Source organism: Mytilus californianus, unplaced genomic scaffold (assembly GCF_021869535.1).
Source record: "Mytilus californianus isolate M0D057914Y unplaced genomic scaffold, xbMytCali1.0.p SCAF_6, whole genome shotgun sequence".
Taxonomy (NCBI): domain Eukaryota; kingdom Metazoa; phylum Mollusca; class Bivalvia; order Mytilida; family Mytilidae; genus Mytilus; species Mytilus californianus.
In genome coordinates this window covers 8436683-8456723 of record NW_026262712.1, presented here as the reverse complement: position 1 = coordinate 8456723, position 20041 = coordinate 8436683, and the positions used below count along the sequence as shown (strand labels likewise).

Here is a 20041-nt window from a genome sequence, read left to right as displayed (position 1 = left end):
TGTTTCTTATTGAAAACATAAAGATTTGTTTGACTTTGTGAGACTTCTCTAAAGGTAGAGAACAAATCAAAAGGTCTTTGTTTTACCTGAAAGAAAGAATTTTCAAAATATCTTTGGAAGAAATTAGTTACAGAAAAGTCACTGAGAAAAAAAGGGAAAAAAAACATTTAAAAGTTGAAAGAGAAAGAAAATATTGCCAGAAAAAGGTCTAGGAGAAAATGATTTTTTTTGGTGAAGATCTAGGTAAAACTTGGTAAACTTTAAGATATGCTCATAGGTCTTAAGAAAATGTAAAAAGTTTATAGTGTTTATCTTTTTGACACCTTTCAAGGTCAAGTTCTTTATCATGACCTTAAAATACCTGTTGTCAAATGCATCATGGGATATATCACCTGGATTTATTATCTATGGATCATTAGAGCTGTCAAAATGTATTAAATGACTTTGTTAAACAAATTGGCTCTTTAGTTCAGTATTATATGGTCAATATTTCAGTTGATTCTGTCAAATAGGAATGCAGATTGTTTAGTTGTTTGCATTTAATATTATTAAAGAGATCAATACATATAAATATTTTGTAGGGTGACTAAGGTCACACGAGTAACCAAAACTTTGATGAGAGATTTGACCTGATGTGTGCAGTGTAGAATTTAAAAGTTTTTTATTTGGCTGTTGGATATTGGCTGTATTATGTTATAACATAAAGTATTGATCATCCTTTGGTGCCAGTGTTGCAACTAAACAGCCAAAATATATACATTTCTAGCATATAAATAATTTATAGAAAAAAATGAAAAAAATACATGTAAATACAATAAGAATATTTAAGAATTACAGATAAAATCATGTAGAGAGGCCTCGGTGGCCCTGTGGTCTGAATAGTCCATCTACTGCATCACTAGCCTGTCAACACTAAGAGGCTGTGATTTCAAACCCTACAGTTGGCAGGTGCGCTTGACTCCAATCTTTATTGACTAGGATTGTCAGTTTTCCTACCGAAGGTCATTGGTTCTCTCTCCAGCTTTCTCCACCAATAAAAACTGAATGCCACAAAGTAGCCCAGTAGAACTGAAAGTGGCATCAATCAACTAGAATCAATCAATAACATTAAGTGAGAGGACAATTTTGCCAGGAACATCTCTGGAGTAGCAAAGCTAATATATAATAATTTTTTATACCCTAAATGATAATGACAAACTGAATAACTATATCTATATTTAGGTTTATTATATCGATGAATGTGAAGTAAATTTATTAGTCGTATTTGTTATGCTCAATGCCATTTGGAAAATAAAACATGTTTATCTTATCTTTATATAAACGTAGTCAGTTTGAAAGGTACCGTACATCCATGACTAAACCTTTTGAAATCATTATACATTGTTAACTTATTCATTAGATGTATGATATATTTTGCATAATTTAGTAACAAGTGTGACAACAATATGAGAGGTATCAGGTGTACATGTATATAAATAAGACAGCAACCCAATAACCCTCATAAATCAACAACATTTAAGGTTAATGTGTAGTGGTCAGAAATATGCCCTCCAACATAAGATCAAAGGGAAATAACTCTTAACTCAATTTACATCAATGGTAAACTCTTGAACCACAGACTTTATTTCAGTAACATTTTATCAGAATATTTCTGTCTAAAAGATTACTGATCATGATTGTGTACCTACTTTTTGAAGCTTTTGATTTGAAGTTGTTCTATTTTTGTTTGTTTCTCATGGTAAAAAGTAAACTTTCCTATATTTTTACAAATGGAAGTTGCAAGCAGAATGAAATAAAGCAAGGATTTCAAAGAACATTTGACATCTTATTTGTAAGTGGTTAAATTGACAAGCTATAGAACAGAGCTAGAGATATATACATCAGACATCTGTCTATTGTTTAAGACTGTATGTTGGTCTCTAGATGTCCTATATTTATCTGTGTCATTGGTCTGCTGTCTCCTAAATGATATATAGCCCACATCTTCTTTTTATACCCCCGCTTTAAAAAAGTGGGGGTTTACTGCTTTACCTCTGTCTGTCCGGTTTACCTCTGTCTGTCTGTCCGTCCATCCATCCGTCCGTCTGTCCATCCTTCCGTCCATCCGTCAGTCCATCCTTCAGTCTGTCCATTCGTCCCATGAATATTTTTTGTCGCAGCTTTCTCAGGAACTACATCAAAAGGATTTCTGAAATTTGGTTTCAGGGTTTATATAAGTCAGCCCTACCGTGTGTCATGCCTTTTCAGATTCATCACTCAACAACTTCCTGTTTACCTTATACTTTTAGCAGGGTGGGGGTATCATTAGTGAGCAGTAGCTCACAGATTCACTTGTTATTCTTAAAAATGAAAATAGTTTTGTTGTTTAAATTGTATGGGTAATTAGTAGAAGATTTAATTGCCAGACTTTGTAGGAATCAGGCAATTTAGAAAAAAAATCAAAACATGACCAAAAAAATCCCACCGGCCTAATCATCCTATTTTGAAGATACCCTCATCCTGAGTTAGAAATTATAGATCTTTTGTTACTGCGTGGCTGGTAATAAAAGAAATCTCTAGATAACTTTTGGTTACAATGATAGCAAATTACGGAGTTAGCTCCCTTTGATTTTCAATTTCTAGTGCATTTTTACCAAATTATATTTTGAATTACCAGAATAGAAAAAGTAAGTGACACAAATGTTATACACTTGCACTATTATACATTTTGAACATAAATTAATGTCAACTTGAGTGGGTTTTTGTTTGTCATGTTTTCACCACTGCCTGATTCTTTAAGGCAGACTGGCACTTAATTTGAATGGAGGAGACCAGTCACTTTTGCTTTGGATATAGTACTTTTTTGTCATTATGCATTAGCAAAATTTATTGTCAAGTCAGTATGTGTATTTACAGGAGAATTTTATACCTTATTCAAAAAGTGGGTATTTTTCTTATTTTTGCAGAAGTAATTTATAAAAAATGTATACCTTATTTAAAAAGTGGGTAATTTTCTTATTTTTGCAGTACATTTTGTAGTAATTTAAAAAAAATTATGCATTATTTAAAAAGTGGATATTTTTCTTTTTTTTGCAGAAGTAATTTAAAAAAATTGGCAAGCAAAAGTAATTTTGAGGAGTATGAAATTTAGCTTAGATTTTAGACTTTAATTTAAACTGAGAGCAATTTTGTTATTTAATTATACAAGGACGTATAACTAACATATAATATACGTCTTTGTGTTAGATGAAGTAATAAAAAAAGAATGAGTTATCAACATTGTGATTGTGAGGTGAATAACTTCAGGATTTTTTTTTAATTTTCTGTGTATGTGCTTTATTTAAACTTAGGTTATATTTAGTATTTAGTAATAAACAAAGAATGTGTTGGCAAAAGTTATTGTGAGAAGTATGGGTAATTGAGTGTAAGTTTTCCTGCTGAATTTTTTATTATATTTTGGTTGAAGTAATTAATAAATGATATGTGTATGTGTCAGGTTATATGATTAGGTACATATATTCTCTGAATATAAACATCCATGGCATGTAAATTATTAGTGTCTGCATCTATCATATAAATCCCAATAATAGAAATAGCAAAATAGAAAAAAAATATAATTTGTCAAACATAATGTCTTGAAAATGGACAAGGATCCAGGAGTCATGAATAATATCATTGAACTGAGCTCAGCCAGAATTTACACCAATAAGTCATGTATTAATAATAAAAAAGAAATTATATAACTTTGTGTGATTATAAATTTATTAGTTCATTAAATTTTATCATATTATCATATTATTTTTGAATCAAATATTTCTTATCTTCATTTAGAATTGACTCTTATTAAAAAAGAATGATTTTTCAGGAGCTCCAAACTTTATTTTGATAAATAATCTTTAAAGATCAATTAATATATATGTAACAAAAGAAACATATTGTTAAATCATATCAAATTATTCATAAAGTTGTTAATTAAATTATCCACTAAAACACCCCAGGGAAATAAAAACTTCAACACAAGCAATGATTTACCAAAAATCCAGCCTAGGGGAGATAAATCCACTCAGGTAAAAATGATTAAATAAATCATAAATATTACCCCATTATCAGTGTTGTGTGTGTGTGACCTGAAACTGTTACAAACATGGCATGCACGAGAGGGGAAGAGGAACATTATACTATCCCTGATGAAAAATATTATGATGCCTTGAAAAAGAAACTTTTACCAGCTTTGAAAGAGTTTGGTAAGTTATTTTTAGACTTGTCAATTTCATCATGAGAAATGTACATTCCATCTGATTGTTTGTTTGTTTTCATTATCTTCATTTCTAATGTAAACAGAAAGGTGCATACACTGGAAATGAGGGGAGGGTGAAACTATGGCTATATTTTCATAAGTATAAATTAATTATTTGTTAAGTATTGAAAGTTGTAGGAGCAAAATTGAAGCTTAAAAGAAGTTGAATTTACCTATTTTAAATTACTTTTATTGAAGAATATATTCAGCATACATCTAACGAAAAAATACTTTGAATTTCAATGTTGGCTGATTTTATTTCATATATTACACTTCACAATATAATGTTATTTAAAAACTGTTACAAAATCTTAAATTTCTTGTGCATTTAAACCTCACATGTGTGTGTGTATAAGTAAATAGTTTTGTTTAAATACCTTTAGGGAATACATCAAGGTTTTTAAATGGTATCACACAGATTGTTATCTACATATCTTTATTGGTTAGGTTATGTAAGATGTGGTATATCTGTGCAATGTCTATGGGTAGGGCATCAATATTGCTGTATGGCTTTATAAATATATTGGTAGGACTTGAAAAAATTATGGTCCTTCAGTGTAATGCACCAGTTCCAATGAGTTTTTCTGATATTGCATATTATAATGGAGGGCCTGGATGGGGGGGGGGGGGGGGGGGGGGGGGGGTCGTTATTTTTGATAATAAAAATTTTTATGGTATTTTTCAATCATTTTTCTCTATTATTTTTATTTTTTTGCCATTATTCTTATTCTGTATCAACCCCATTCAGACATTCACAATTGTTTAATGATAAAAAGAACAGGTTGCTAACATATTTGACAACAGAGCAAACTGCACTGTTTCCCACCAATTTAAAAATAGATCATTCAAGAAAAATCCTAAATTCTTTGAATCTGTTAATAAAGAAAGGAAACTTTTAATGATGAAATGTAGAAATTTTAGCAAAACAGTAAGTTGAAGGATTATAAGAAACAACAACAGGAAATTAACATGTAAAAAAATATGTAAATTAATCATTACTCAGGGCACCCATATACATATAAATATCAGTTTAACACAATACCTTGACAGGAATGTCAGTTGAAAATAAGTTTGACATTAACGACTTCTTTATATTAATCATCAGTCTCATTATATTATATTAACTGTAAGCAAATGAAAACAGGGTACTCATGAAAAGGGAATTTAAAGGTATGAATGAGATATATAATTGGAAAAATAAGGGAACTAGACAGAAGGGAGGATACATGGTTTTGGGGGGTTACGTTGGAATAAAAAAGGATAATTTTCTATTCTATAAAATATTTACGATCGGAATGTCAACAAACCTTCGGTGTAGTGTTGAGCTTGTCATACATTGTTGACCTAATTGTTTTTGTATCTAGTGTGGAAAACTTGTGTTGTTGGATTACTGTCTTGATCTTTTACATTTAACTCCAAATATTCTTTATAAACAAAAACAAAAACATTGGCAAAACATGATAAATATTTGATATGTTAAGATCAATGAAAAGAGATAGCATTATTATATACAACAGTCTCCTGACGAATCATAGTACAAAAACTTTTCATGATTTTATGGTGGAAAATCTCAGACTCATATCCAAATTGAGTCAAAATTGAAAGGAAGAAAAAAAACGCCACAATACATTTAAATTTATCAATACATTGTACAATGATAATAAAAAAGATGAATAGGAAATATTTACCAAAAGGGTAGATAACTCTGGAGTGTATGTAATTAATTACAACAAGTTGGCACATAATCATGTACTGTACAAGGGCATCATTAATAGTAAAAAACAGTATTTATTTAACAGAAGGATTTGTGATTATCATGGACTATATAAGAAACTTTGGTTGTCCAATTATAAGCCAATATCAAAATTATTTGAAAATTGATGCATTTTCTATGAATTATCCTTGCATTATTAGTTTTGTATTTTCAAACTTTCATAGTGGGAGACCCCCCTCTGAGAGATTGTTAGTGAGGGAGATTTGATGTGAAATTTGGTAATTTGTATAGCACAATATTCTTGCTTTTTTGAGAGGGAGGGGCTGGAAAGATTTAATGTGTCTTTTACTAACCGATTAATTGAAAGAAGTAACTGATTAGATTATAAGCTCAATACTTTTTGATGATTATTCTATATAAAGTGACAGTAAGTTTGTTAGCTTAATTTAATTTTTGATGTTATTTCATCATCATTTTGTAACTGATTATTTCTAGCTGAATCACAGGCAAATATCCGAAATTATCCCAAGATATTATTAAATGAAATTGGATACCCTGCATTTATCATGCTTTTCAATAACATATGTGGTCAAATCGCTGAAGGACCCCCTCTTAATTGTTGAAAACGGATATCTTGATGTAAATTTAAGATTCACCCATTCAGACTAACGCCCTCTAATACAAACACTGTTTGTCAATCGATCAATTAAATATAACATGACTAAAATTTCAAAAAAAGAATAAACAAATAAAAAAAAATATGAAAAAAATAAAACAACTGAAAATGTGTAATTCGTCCAGATATTAAAAAATGCAAAAAAACAATAAACAGATAGAAAAATATGAAAAAAATAAAACAACTAAAAAATGTTGTCTAGATATTGTACATCCCCTCTTATCTGAACAGATAAAAAAATATTAAAAAAATAAAACAACTGATAAATATTCTGTCTGGATATTGTACATCCTCTTACCTGAATATTGTGCAAAACAAAAAAAGAATAAACATAGAAAACAAATTGAAAAATTAACAATTAAACATGTGTAATCCATCCATATATTTTACATCCTTCTACCTGAGCAATGAATAATACTTATATAAAATCTCTTGTTTAAACAGTACAATAAATCTATATAGTAATTTTCTTTTGTTAAAGTCACTTTAATCACATTTTTAAATAAGTATTGGTTATATAATTCTAAGTTAAATAACAAGCGTTTTTATTCCTATTAAGGCATTATTAAAATCAGCTGGTTATATACAGATTAAAGTTTTCATTGGAGTTTTTTTTTAGACACAATGAATTTAAGCGAAGTGATGAAAAATTTGGACCCTAAAGGTTTGTAAACTTTGTTTGTTTTAGTCACATGGTAATGTTATTTATTAGAGTTCAACTATCAGAGATACAAGTTAGTCACTTTTAAATAAATGTTAATTTTTTACTTTCATTTTCTCCCCAACATTCACAACATAACAGTTTGACATTCACTGAGGCACTTGTCTCTGAAAAAAGGTCTAAACATTTGTTAGATTGTTATGCATATTTGATTACAAATTGCTGCACCTAGTACATGTATGCTTGAAGATGCCAAGTAATGTTACTCATGGGTTCAGATTTGCTTTAAATAATGAAAGTTCCAGGACCATTTGAAATTTTAAGTGAATTTAGGTCCTCCATAAAAAATCAACGGTCGTGTATAAAGCATCATTGTAAAGAATGGTAGGTCCTTGACTTTTGTAATTTAAAAATCTCTTCTAGAAAAGACGGTCCCAGGCCTCGTACCCACACTAATTTGAACCCTTGCTTACTGTAGTGTACACTTGTAAGAGAAAAATCTTTACTGCTAAAAGCAGATTAAGCATGGACAAATCACTAACATGACTAAGATTTGTACACAAATCAGGCCATTAAGTTATCTCATTTGAATCATTTTACATTTGTCATTTCGGGGCATTTTATCGCTTGCTTATGTGGTATTGGTTATGCTCATTGTTGAAGGTCGTATGGTGACCTACAGTTGTAAACATCTGTGTCATTTGGTTTCTGGTGGAGAGTTGTCTCATTGGCAATCATACCACATCTTCTTCTTAAAAGAGTCAATTAAATTAACAAACTTTGGTCACTATGGTAAGCAAATTTTTAGGGACTAATGATTTCAGGCTTTAACAAATAGAAGGGATTTGGTGCATTGATTAATGACACAAAATCTCTTCCCAGATTTGACAAAACTCAAAGTATTTATGGTTAAACGGTTTACTTTAAATGCTGTTCTTCATCTCAAAGTCACAGCGAGCTCCTTGAACATGGAAAAAATGCTATCACTGCACAAGATGTGCCCTTAAGCATCAGTTTTAGTGGAATTATTTTCTTAATATTGGTCTCTAAATCTGTACATGAAGTTACATGGAAGTTACATGGAATTACACCACAAATTAGAGACTAAAATTCACAAGTACATTAAGAGCTACAAAAGCCTCCCCCCTTTTTTTTAAATGTATATTGCAGCTGTAATCTCAAGACAAAAGTTTATTAGGGTTATAATTATAAAAGTTAATGACTTACTTCAAAGAGAAACTCATAATACCTTTCCTACACTTTTATAAAAAGTGCAAAATGATTGTTTGTTTCCAAAACTTGAATCAAAACAGCTCATGTCCACAAGTAGAATTTTGTCACACTTGTTGGTCAACAGTGTTATATATCCTTACCAGACGAACTTTCACCTCATGTGACCCTCACTTTATCAGTGTCAAAAATAAACCTTTATCATCTGGTGAGAGATATTTGAATAATAAATATGGAAAATAAAATACAAAATATGGAGGATCTTAAGCAGTGGGTAAAGTCTTTTGATGTTGAAAGTAAGTTAAAGTTGCATATCTTGAAATAAGATCACTGAGGTCCTTCTGGGGAGTAAGCACTAATTGATGGCACTATTGCTTTCTATTTTAAATTCTGTTAATTGAAGTATAATTCATACCTCTTTTGTTTTAAGTTCAAATAAAGTGTGGGTTTTGCTCATCGTTGAAGGCTGTACAATGACCTATAATTGTTAACTTCTATACCAAATCTTCTTATTTTTATATTGACAGTCATTTCATGTCAAAACAATATCTTATTATAGCTTGTGCTAAACAAAATTAGCATGCATTTAATCCTACTTAAAAGTGTACTATTTTCTAGAAGTTGGGAAGAATAATTAAACATGTACAGTTCTGATCAGCAAAATGTGCCCTCTTATTTTAATTTCAAACAGTTTTGTAATCACTCAAAGTTAAAAACATTGAACAACAGTTTTACAGTGAGCCCCATGCTTTAAGCTTTTGTTGTTATATGACTGTAAGGACTCGCCCCCAACCCCTGTTTGCCAAATCTTTCCCTGAGCTTCCCCCTTGCAGAGTGAGGGTAGTTGCAGGAGAAATACATTTTTTTTAAAATCAATATACAGATAATTACATTATAGACCAAAATATAGATATTTAGTGTTACCCCCGCTTTAAAAAAGTGGGGGTACACTGTTTTACCTCTGTCTGTCCGTCTGTCCATCCGTCCGTCCCATGAATATTTTTCGTTGCATCTTTCTCAGGAACTACATCATAAGGATTTCTGAAATTTGGTTTCAGGGTTTATGTAAGTCAGCTATACCGTGTGATGCGTTTTCAGATTCATCACTCAACAACAAATGCATATTTGGGCTGGGGGTATCATCAGTGAGCAGTAGCTCGCAGTTTCATTTGTTTTATGACTGCATTTTACCCGATCTGAATAATATCTGGTACATAGTGATATAATATCTGACTCTTATTTCATCCATTTCAATTTACTTTAGATCTACAGATATCATGTCCCTCAAAGGACACAGATCTTGCACTTCAACTGTATAGTTTTCATTCTAAGAAATATCTTGTTTCACAAACAAATTATGATAAAATTCAAACCACATATAATGTATATTCTAGGAATAATGATATATAGAAATATAATCTATATCATTGTACAAAATTAAATTGAACAATTCAACCGTGGACATTTTTTGCCAGCATTCATAATACGTGTAATTTATGTCACTCGGTAATGGTATTCACTTTAAATGGCTTTTTAACATACTTATCATCTTAAAATTATCAGTACATTTAAAATAATCTGAAATATAATAGAGAGGTTTGCATTAAGGCTTATTGATATGGAAAAGGCGGATCACCAAACTGCAATATCGTAATGAATTTTGAATGAAATTATAAAGCTGCCTGTCTGTTATACATGTAAAACAAATAGAATTGAAAAACGGAGTTTATTTTTTCATTTGTCAAAAATGTTAGTTGACAAAGTCCTTCAGACATGCATTAAGTAAATTACTATTAGTGTTCAAGTAAACGTCAAAAGAGAGAGAGAGAGTTAAAGATACCAAGGTGGTAATCAAAAATCATAAGTCCAATAAAAATAGACAAGACAATGTTTTTTATGCCCCCGCCATCACCGGAGGGGCATTACATGTTACCCTTGTCTTTATGTCTGTCAGTCCGTACATACGTCCCCAATTGGTTTCTGTTCTCTAACTTTAATTTGCCTCAACCAAATGTAATGAAACTTATACACAATGCTTACATAATACCACAAAACACTGATCAAGTTCGAATTTAGGCATTCTCACTTTTACCGTTCTCGAGTTAAGCCCCTTTATAACATTAATATGCAAGCGGGAGCGTCATCTGTGTGTCATGGACACAGTCTCCATTTATAATTGAATCTTTTGTCCTGTGCTGAAGGCCACTTTGTCACTTTGAGATGAAGAAGAAAGTGGCATATCTTTTTCTTGGTTTTCATTTTGATCATGAAGGGATTTTTGTTCATGAATTAATGCACTCTATTCCTATTATGATTCTATATGCTGTTTCAGCAGAGACATTTTATTACATATCTCATTGGTTTCAGGTTTTCACTTTTTTCCTTACTTCAATTTAGATATTTGATCTGAATAAATATTATTTTTCAATGGTATTTTTTGACATGGTGTAAAATAAATAAATCTCAAGTCAAGGAGGTGTTTAAAGTATAGATGAATTACGGTACATTGTATATTATTGCAAATTAAGTTTTGCTTCTCTATTTTCAGTGGACCGAATACTCAAAGCTTTATCGGAGGGAATGGTCTTGCACAAAATCAAAGATGGCGGAATACTGTACCCTCGCAAGTTTATATTGGACACACAGAACATGAAGTTTGATACACTGGATCAGAGAAAAAATTCAGAAAAAAGAAAACTTCTTGTAAGAATTATTCTATACCTTGACAATGCTCTGTTGTCATCTGCATCAAGTAACACCATAAACAATTTGAACATGACACACTTGAGGTTCAAGTTAAGAAAGAAAAGTGAGAAACTAAGGCAGCAATAAAAAAACTGTGAGACTTAAAAAAACAGACAACACTCGATTAAAAAAAGTTGAAAATACACCAGAGTTAACATATATCATTGTTTAAAGATGAAGCAATACATACCGCCTTCAAAGCATGGGTGGATAGTTGTCTCATTGGCAATCATACCACATCTATACCGCCTTCAAAGCATGGGTGGATAGTTGTCTCATTGGCAATCATACCACATCTATACCGCCTTCAAAGCAGGGGTGGATAGTTGTCTCATTGGCAATCATACCACATCTATACCGCCTTCAAAGCAGGGGTGGATAGTTGTCTCATTGGCAATCATACCACATCTATACCGCCTTCAAAGCAGGGGTGGATAGTTGTCTCATTGGCAATCATACCAAATGTACTTATTATATTCGCTTTAAAAAGGGGGGGTATATTGTTTTACCTCTGTCTGTCCATCAGTCCATCCATCCGTCAGTCTGTCCGTCTGTCCCATGAATATTTTCGTCGCATCTTTCTCAGGAACTACAATACAATGATTTCTGAAATTTGGTTTCAGGGTTTATATAAGTTGGCTATACCGTGTGATGTGTTTTCAGATTCATCACTCAACAACTTCCTGTTTACGGAACACTTGTATCATTTTACACATGATAGCCAAGTTGAAAATTTTCGTCACATTTTTCTCAGGAACTACAATACAAGGATTTCTGAAATTTGGTTTCAGGGTTTATATAATTCATCTTTACCGTGTGATGCTTTTTCAGATTCATCACTCAACAACTTCCTGTTTACCGAAATATTTCGGCGGGGGTATCATCAGTGAGCAGTAGCTCGCAGTTTCACTTGTTTTTACTCCATAAGGGATAAGCTATATTTATTTATGCTCCACTAGTAACACCAATTATTTTATTTATGACAAGAATGGATGAGGGTCTGAATGGGGGGGAGGGGGTCCTTTATTTCTATATTCTTCAATTTTTGTACCATTTTTCTCTATTCTTTATTTGTTTTGCCCATTATTCCCTAATGTTTATTATGCTACGGAGGGGGCATTAAGTGTAATACCCTTTGTCCGTCCCCTCAGTTGCGTACGTCCCCAAAATTGGTTTCCCTTCTCTAACTTTAGTTTGTCTCAACCCAATGTTATAAAACTTATACACAATGCTTTTTACCATTCATGAGTTATGCCCCTTTATAAACATAAAAATTGCTGAATTTTTCATTTCCGTTCTCTAACTTTAGTTTGCCTCAACCAAATATTATGAAACTTATACACAATGCTTATATTAACACAAAGCACAGATCAACTTGAAATTGGGTGGCGTTACCTTTACCGTTCTTGAGTTATGCCCCTTTATATATAGAAAAATTGCTAAATCTGTCGTTTCCATTCTCTAACTTTAGTTTGCCTCAACCAAATGATATGAAACTTAAACACAATGCTTATAATCACAAAACGGTCTTAACTACGTGAATCCTGCATCTGTATTTGGAAGTTGACTCATGCATATTTACAAGCGGGGGCATCTATGGCCCATAGACACATTCTCTATTGATATTTTAGCACATCATAATTCTCTATCCTATCTTTATTGTTGTGCTCTTTTTTTCTCTATTTCATTTTTTGGGTCTAATTCCTGTAGATTTGGCCCATTATTCTCTATTCTGTAAACCGCATCCAGAGAATCCAGACCATTGTATAATATATTACAATGTATCAAGAATCTTAATATTCCTAAAATATTTATTTTGACAGGGGATTTATCAAATATAAGAGAAGTGAGAGAAGGAGAAAAAGATTATGCAAAGAGATTGGAACCATTTGATGTAAGTAAAAATGTGTATGTATATCAGTTTGAGAAAAAAAAAATAATAATAAAAAAATTAAGCCATATTTGGCTTGAAAATTGAAATTATACAATATGTTTGATTTTTGTGTAAAATACTGGATATCTATGTATGAAGTCTTAAAGTGTATGGTTTACATGTATCAAATCTTATGAATAGCCTGCTTAGTTAAATAAAAAAAATAAACACAAATGACAAAAATGATATCATTTTGTCTTGGCTGAGTTGTTGATATGAAATGCATGGAATGAGATAGTAAATATGTATATATTTGTGGGTCCAAAAACAATACTAAAAATCAACCAATTTGTCATTGAATTTTACCAAAAAATCTTGAAAGTAGCATTTCTATGATATCATTAGTCCAATGAAAATCATTTTTTAGCTCACCTGGACGAAAGGCCAAGTGAGCTTTTCTCATCACTTGGTGTCGTCCGTCGTCGTTGTACATTAACTTTTACAAAAATCTTCTCCTCTAAAACACCTGTACCAAACTTTACCATACTTAGCCACAATCATCATTTGGTTATCTAGTTTAAAAAATGTGCCAAAGGACCCTGCCTGCTTACCAAGATGGCTGACATGGCTAAAAATAGAACATAGGGGTAAAATGCAAGTTTTGCTTATTATTTTGAAAACCGCTATAAAGAGAGAAATTCTGACAGGTCCAAAAATGTTCAGAATGTTGTGCTCTAACTATTATCCATTTATGTAAAAACTGTCAGATGACTTCTTATAGGAGTTATTACCCTGAAATGATGAATTTTACCATTTAAAATTTTTTTCCTATTACTTGGAAATTATAATATAAACACAGAAACTTTAAACAGCAAAAATGGTCAGCAAGACAGGATTTACAAATAAGTCAACATAACCAAAATTGTCAGACGACTACTTATTGAAGTTATTGCCCTTTAATGACGATTTTTCCCATTTTTTCCCCATTTTTGACTATTATTGTGAAAAACTGTAATAGGTAAATAGAATCTTTAAATAGCATAAATGATCAGCAAGACAAGCTCTACAAATAAGTCAAACATAACCAAAATCGTCAGATGACTTGTGATGACCTTGAGCAGCTATAGTAGCTTCTTTTATATTTGTATAATTTTTGAAAATTCATTTAACAAACATAATAGTCTTAAAATTAAAAGTACTTGACTTTGACCCCTAATAAAGTAAATCCTTGTTCAATTTGTGTCCTGTTGATATGCTGATGCATCATTTAATACTAAAATATTGTCTGATTTATGTTCAGTGGTTAGGTTTACCAAACTTTGTATGATGATGCCTCTTGGGATGGGGGTGATTCATATATATTAAAGTCAGGTCATTCTGACCTTGAATTTGACCTTTGATCATTATTATACTAAAACCCTGTCTAATTTGGGTTTGGTGCATACCGGTAACTTTTGTACCATAGCACTTAGTTTTACAAAACATTGTATGCAGAAGCATCATTCTGACCTTGACCTTGACCCTTATGCTAGTGTAACATTGTCCGATTTGTGTGAGGCTCATAACTTTTGTACTGTAAAACTAAGGTTAACCAAACTATGACCCCTATGATAGTAAAACATAGGTTGATTTGTGTTCAGTGCTTAATTTTGAACTGTATCACTTTGATTGACAAAACTTTGTATGCAGAAGCATCATATTGTGACCTTGACTTAGACATAGTAAAATATTGTCTGATTTGTTTAGTGTGTAACTTTCGTACTGTAGCTCTTAAACTGACAAACTATGTATGCAGAAGCATCATAGGATTGGGATGTGTCAAATACCAAAATCAGGTTACTTTGAACTTGACCCTTGAACCCCTATGCTGAAAGCTAAATATCTAAATGTCATTGTCTGAATACAGAATTTCACAACATCAATTAAAATGCATGGAGGGTCCCAGTCTTTGTTCGTGATAGTGACATCATGAACATGCATGAAATAATCAATCATCTAAATATTATATGAATATTGTCTTGCTGTATGGATTCAAAGCAGCAAATTCAAATTTTACAGACTTAAATTTAACCCAGCCAGGGTTTGAATCCACAACATATATATTCATTCATTAAACCACAGAGACATAATGACATGAGATATTTGAAAAGTTTTAGTGAAGTATAAAGGCAGGGGTCTAAATTAATGGAGGTCAGAGGTCCATTGCCTTTTAATACCATTATACCACTTAAGTTGGACCTAAAATATAATTAAATTTGTTTGTATACCATTGTCCGTCCATTAGTCTGTCCGTCCATCGTCAACATGTCGGACAATAACTCCAAAACGCTTTAACAAATCTGCATGAAACTTTGGCGAATTGTTTATATCTATTGACGTAACTCCCTTTCTTTTTGTCATGTGTTTGAGAGTTCTTGATGAAGTTTAATCCAGAAAAATTACTTGGCACACCAAATTTATAAAGTGTTATTTTTAATTTCATTAATTAGACTTAGTCAATTGTATGGTCTGACATTTGAATTGAAACATTTATGATAAGAAATGTTATGCCAAATATAACACCCACAGTTTTCATATTTTCATTAAGTATGTCTAAGTAAAACTAAATGTAAACATCTTCATGATCTTTGCAACTGGCACAGCAACAGAAATATAAGATCTCAATTGGATCCATAATCACATCAACTCCTGCTAATGTTATAAGAGATATATGTACCCAGTTCGTAGAATCTAGGTGTTCTATTAGAACAACAACACCGTTTTCCAAAAATAGTCCTATCATGGAACTCCAAATTTTAAATGCAAGAAAATATCGTTGACTGTCCATCGAAGGATTTGTTGCATACCTTTTTAAGAATACTGTCATAATTGATAAGCCGACCAAAATTGGTAGTAATATCAAGAACATGTATGTCAAATCTATTTTTGGATAATTCAATAAGTCCACTATGAATACAATATATTCTAACAGTTCGACCAAAAATCCAATAACCATTCTCATGAGAAGTCGAGCATTTTTTGAATTTTTGTCTGATCCACTTATTATAAATTTTAATATCCACATGGATAAGTCAGCAGGATCATTATCCGCACAACTCATCCTCAAATATCAGAAAAAAACGAGAGAAAAAAATTATAATGAGTTGGAGTATTATTTTCAATTTGACCACAATTCTCAGTCAGAGTGGGTAAATATACATGAAACAGGACTTTTCAAACTTTTTGGTGTAAATTAAATGCAGGACGTTTTAGAAATAAACAATGGCAATCATAAATTCCCTATTTTCATATTTTGATATGAAGGGGTTGTTTTAAAATTAAAAATCATGTATGAAGGTCTGGATTAGGTTTTACAGATCAGAGTATAATGGGTAAATAAGTTTAGAATGGAGAAAATTGAGCAAAAAATAAAGAAAGGAGAAAAATTACCTAAAAATTTAATGAATACAGAAATGAAGACCCCCACCCAGACCCTCATGTATATGTTATATTTATAGATATAAAATGTTAATAGGTATTATTATTTAGGCTTTAATAATAACTTATTGTTTTATTGGTAATTTACATGATCGAGTATTATGTAAGACATTACAAACATATTTAAATTTAAAAATATTACCTGTATTGTATTTTTGAGACCCTGCATAGGGAATGAGGTAATCACGTTGTCACTTAATATACAAGTCAGTAATCACATAGTCAATCATTTTTGCACAAACTATAATCAAATTCTATGTATTATTCATTACTGTTATTGAATTAAAAACATTTAAGATGGAATATGTATGGGTAGTCTAAGTAATTGGAAAATATCATGGCCTGAGAAATCTGACATAATCAATCTCTTTTGCACAAATTACAATCATATAAAATCAATGTCTAGACTACATACTCATTTGAATTGAGGTTTGTATTGAAACAGTAAAATATTCAGTAAAAAAAGTAATCACATATAGAAACAAAAGTTTTATGCAGCTGAGGCTCACTATATCTTATTACACAAAGCTGAAAGTTCATTAATGAGGACAAACTTTATTTTACAGAGGGGGAGATGTATAGCTGTCATATTTGGAGCCAATCATCATGTCTTACATCTGCTGACAGAGAGCAAGCCAGAGAGGGACATGTGGTTGAAAGGACTAAGATTTGCTCAAAATATGGAACAGTATATGGACCAGAAGGAACAGACTGATAAATATCCTTTTATTAACACCTACACTCTACAGTATCTGGTGGTGTAATATGGTGACTGTTCATTGAATATGGTGATTGTGTCTTGTTCATTGAATATGGTGAATGTGTCTGTTCATTGAATATGGTGATTGTGTCTGTTCATTGAATATGGTGATTGTGTCTGTTCATTGAATATGGTGATTGTTTCTGTTCATTGAATATGGTGATTGTGTCTGTTCATTGAATAATTCATTCCACCATGTACTCAGTTTTATAGAATTCAAGTCATTAATATTTTTTTATATTAATGACTTGAATTCTATAAAACTACCATACCATTCCTTTTAGTGTGTATACTAAATTCTGAAATATATGCTAGACCCTCAACCCCAAGAAATTTAAAGCAGATGACTACAAGGTCCACAGTTAACTAATGTCTGGTCCGAGGACACAGTTATCGTCCTTTGGTTTTCGTCTATAAATATATTCCCTAGTGTGAACAGTGTTTAACTTGCAAATTTTTTTCATACACTTTCCCCAATTCATTTCTTGATATTTTATGCATGAAATATTAAGTAAGGGGATGAAATTACATGTTAAAAAAATTGGGTGCTGAATTTTTATGTTAAGTAGTGATGTGGGTCAGTTGAAAAAGGTCAAAAATTAGTATGTCTGAAGCTGTCAAACTGAATTTTAGACCCTCTTAACATAGAATTGTCCATATTTTGAGTTAGAGCTAGTAGACTTTTCTATAATTTTGATACTATTTGTCCTAAAGTAGTTCACTACACTGTAAAAATCTTTTTGAGATAGAGCAGGTGTGATTTTTTTTATTTGAATTTATTGTCTAAAAGAAATGCACTACGAAATAACGTGTTCTCGGGCCGTCTGATGCGCCCAAGATTTGAAATTTTGAGAATTCTATGTTAGCATCAATAAACATGCTGGTTAAAAAAAAGGTGTATCAATAGAATAAATAAGCAGGAGTTTCGGAGTATACATGTATTAATAAATGAGACTGTAATCAAATGACACAAAGTCAAGATATTTACAGGTCAACATTCAATCCTCAACAATCTGACATGTGTCCATACAATATAAAGACAATAGATACAAGAAAATGTGGTATGAGTGCCAATGACACAACTCTCCATCCAAGTCACAATTTGTAAAAGTAAACCATTATAGGTCAAAGTACGGCCTTCAACACGGAGCCTTAATTGGCTCACACCGAACAGCAAGCTTAATAAAGGGCCCCAAAAATGACTAGTGTAAAACAATTCAAACAGGAAAACCAACGGTCTAATCTATATAAAAAACTAGAAATGAGAAACACTTATGAAAAGTCATTTCAAAAAGATACAACTTAGATCAGTGATAATCCTTAACAGTACATAGATGGATCAGAGATGCCTTTATGATGGCTGATAAAAATAACGACGAGAGATTAGATTTTGAAGAAGTATTGAAACTTTTAAAACAGTTAAATGCAGACATGGATAAGAAATATGTTCATGCATTGTTTGATGTAAGTATTATTGATATTTTAAGACATTGACAAAGTTTGAAATTTGACACTTTGATTGATTGATAGATGTTTGAGTCGAACTCTTGTTAATAATGTTCTCTATCCACAATAAAGAAACTATTTTGATTACTGATAACTACAATAATACTAATTGTCCAATAGGACAATTGGTCTGCAGGTGTTTGTACACTGGTTATAAATTTCATATTAACATTTTTGTAAAAGGGGGTAAACAAAGAAAATAGAAAGAAAAGAATAGACCTGAAGCAAGTCTAATTATTTAGTTGATTGGCTCTAGATTGATGGACAGCAGTTTAAAATTCAATGGCAGTTATGCATTTTAAATGTCAAACAGCATTATGACAGTGTCATGGCGATATCATATATTGTTGATTCATTTATTTTTCATTTTTTAGCTCACCTGGCCTTTTCTCATCACTTGGCGTCCGTCTTCCGGCGTCGATGTCCGTCGTCGGCGTTAACTTTTTACATTTTGAACTTCTTCTAGAGAACCACTGAATGGAATGAAACCAAACATGGCATGAATGTTCCTTATGAGGTGCTGACCAAGTGTTGTTACTTTGTAGCCGATCCATCATCCGAGATGGCCGCCAGCGGGGGACTTAGTTTAACATAGGACCCTATGGGAAATGCATACAAATGACTTCTTTTAGAGAACCACTGAATGGAATGAAACCAAACATGGCATGAATGTTCCTTATGAGGTGCTGACTAAGTGTTGTTACTTTGTAGCCGATCCATCATCCAAGATGGCCGCCAGCGGGGGACTTAGTTTAACATAGGACCCTATGGGAAATGCATACAAATGACTTCTTTTAGAGAACCACTGAATGGAATAAAACCAAACATGGCATGAATGTTCCTTATGAGATGCTGACCAAGTGTTGTTACTTTGCAGTCGGTCCATCATCCAAGATGGCCGCCAGCGGGGGACTTAGTTTAACATAGGACCCTATGGGAAATACATACAAATGTCTTCTTTTAGAGAACCACTGAATGGAATGAAACCAATCATGGCATGAATGTTCCTTATGTGGTGCTGACCAAGTGTTGTTACTTTGTAGCCGATCCATCATCCAAGATGGCTGCCAGCGGAGGACTTAGTTTAACATAGGACCCTATGGGAAATACATACAAATGTCTT

At 31.9% G+C, this 20041-nt stretch overlaps 1 protein-coding gene and 1 long non-coding RNA gene across 2 annotated transcripts in view; one reads left to right on the top strand and one right to left on the bottom strand.

The window, feature by feature from the left end:
* LOC127706913 (uncharacterized) overlaps positions 1–5717 on the bottom strand; it is a 49324-nt gene extending 43607 nt beyond the window's left edge. The window contains exon 1 of the long non-coding RNA XR_007984626.1: positions 5584–5717. This is a non-coding gene — a long non-coding RNA (uncharacterized LOC127706913). The remainder of the gene's footprint in view (positions 1–5583) is intronic.
* Positions 1–20041, top strand: part of LOC127706900 (1-phosphatidylinositol 4,5-bisphosphate phosphodiesterase eta-2-like) — a 62004-nt gene that overhangs the window by 11298 nt on the left and 30665 nt on the right. Inside the window, 5 exon segments of the mRNA XM_052211627.1 lie at positions 11106–11213; positions 11216–11260; positions 13126–13196; positions 17219–17372; positions 18749–18876. Of these exon segments, the coding sequence (XP_052067587.1) occupies positions 11106–11213; positions 11216–11260; positions 13126–13196; positions 17219–17372; positions 18749–18876 (506 nt within the window).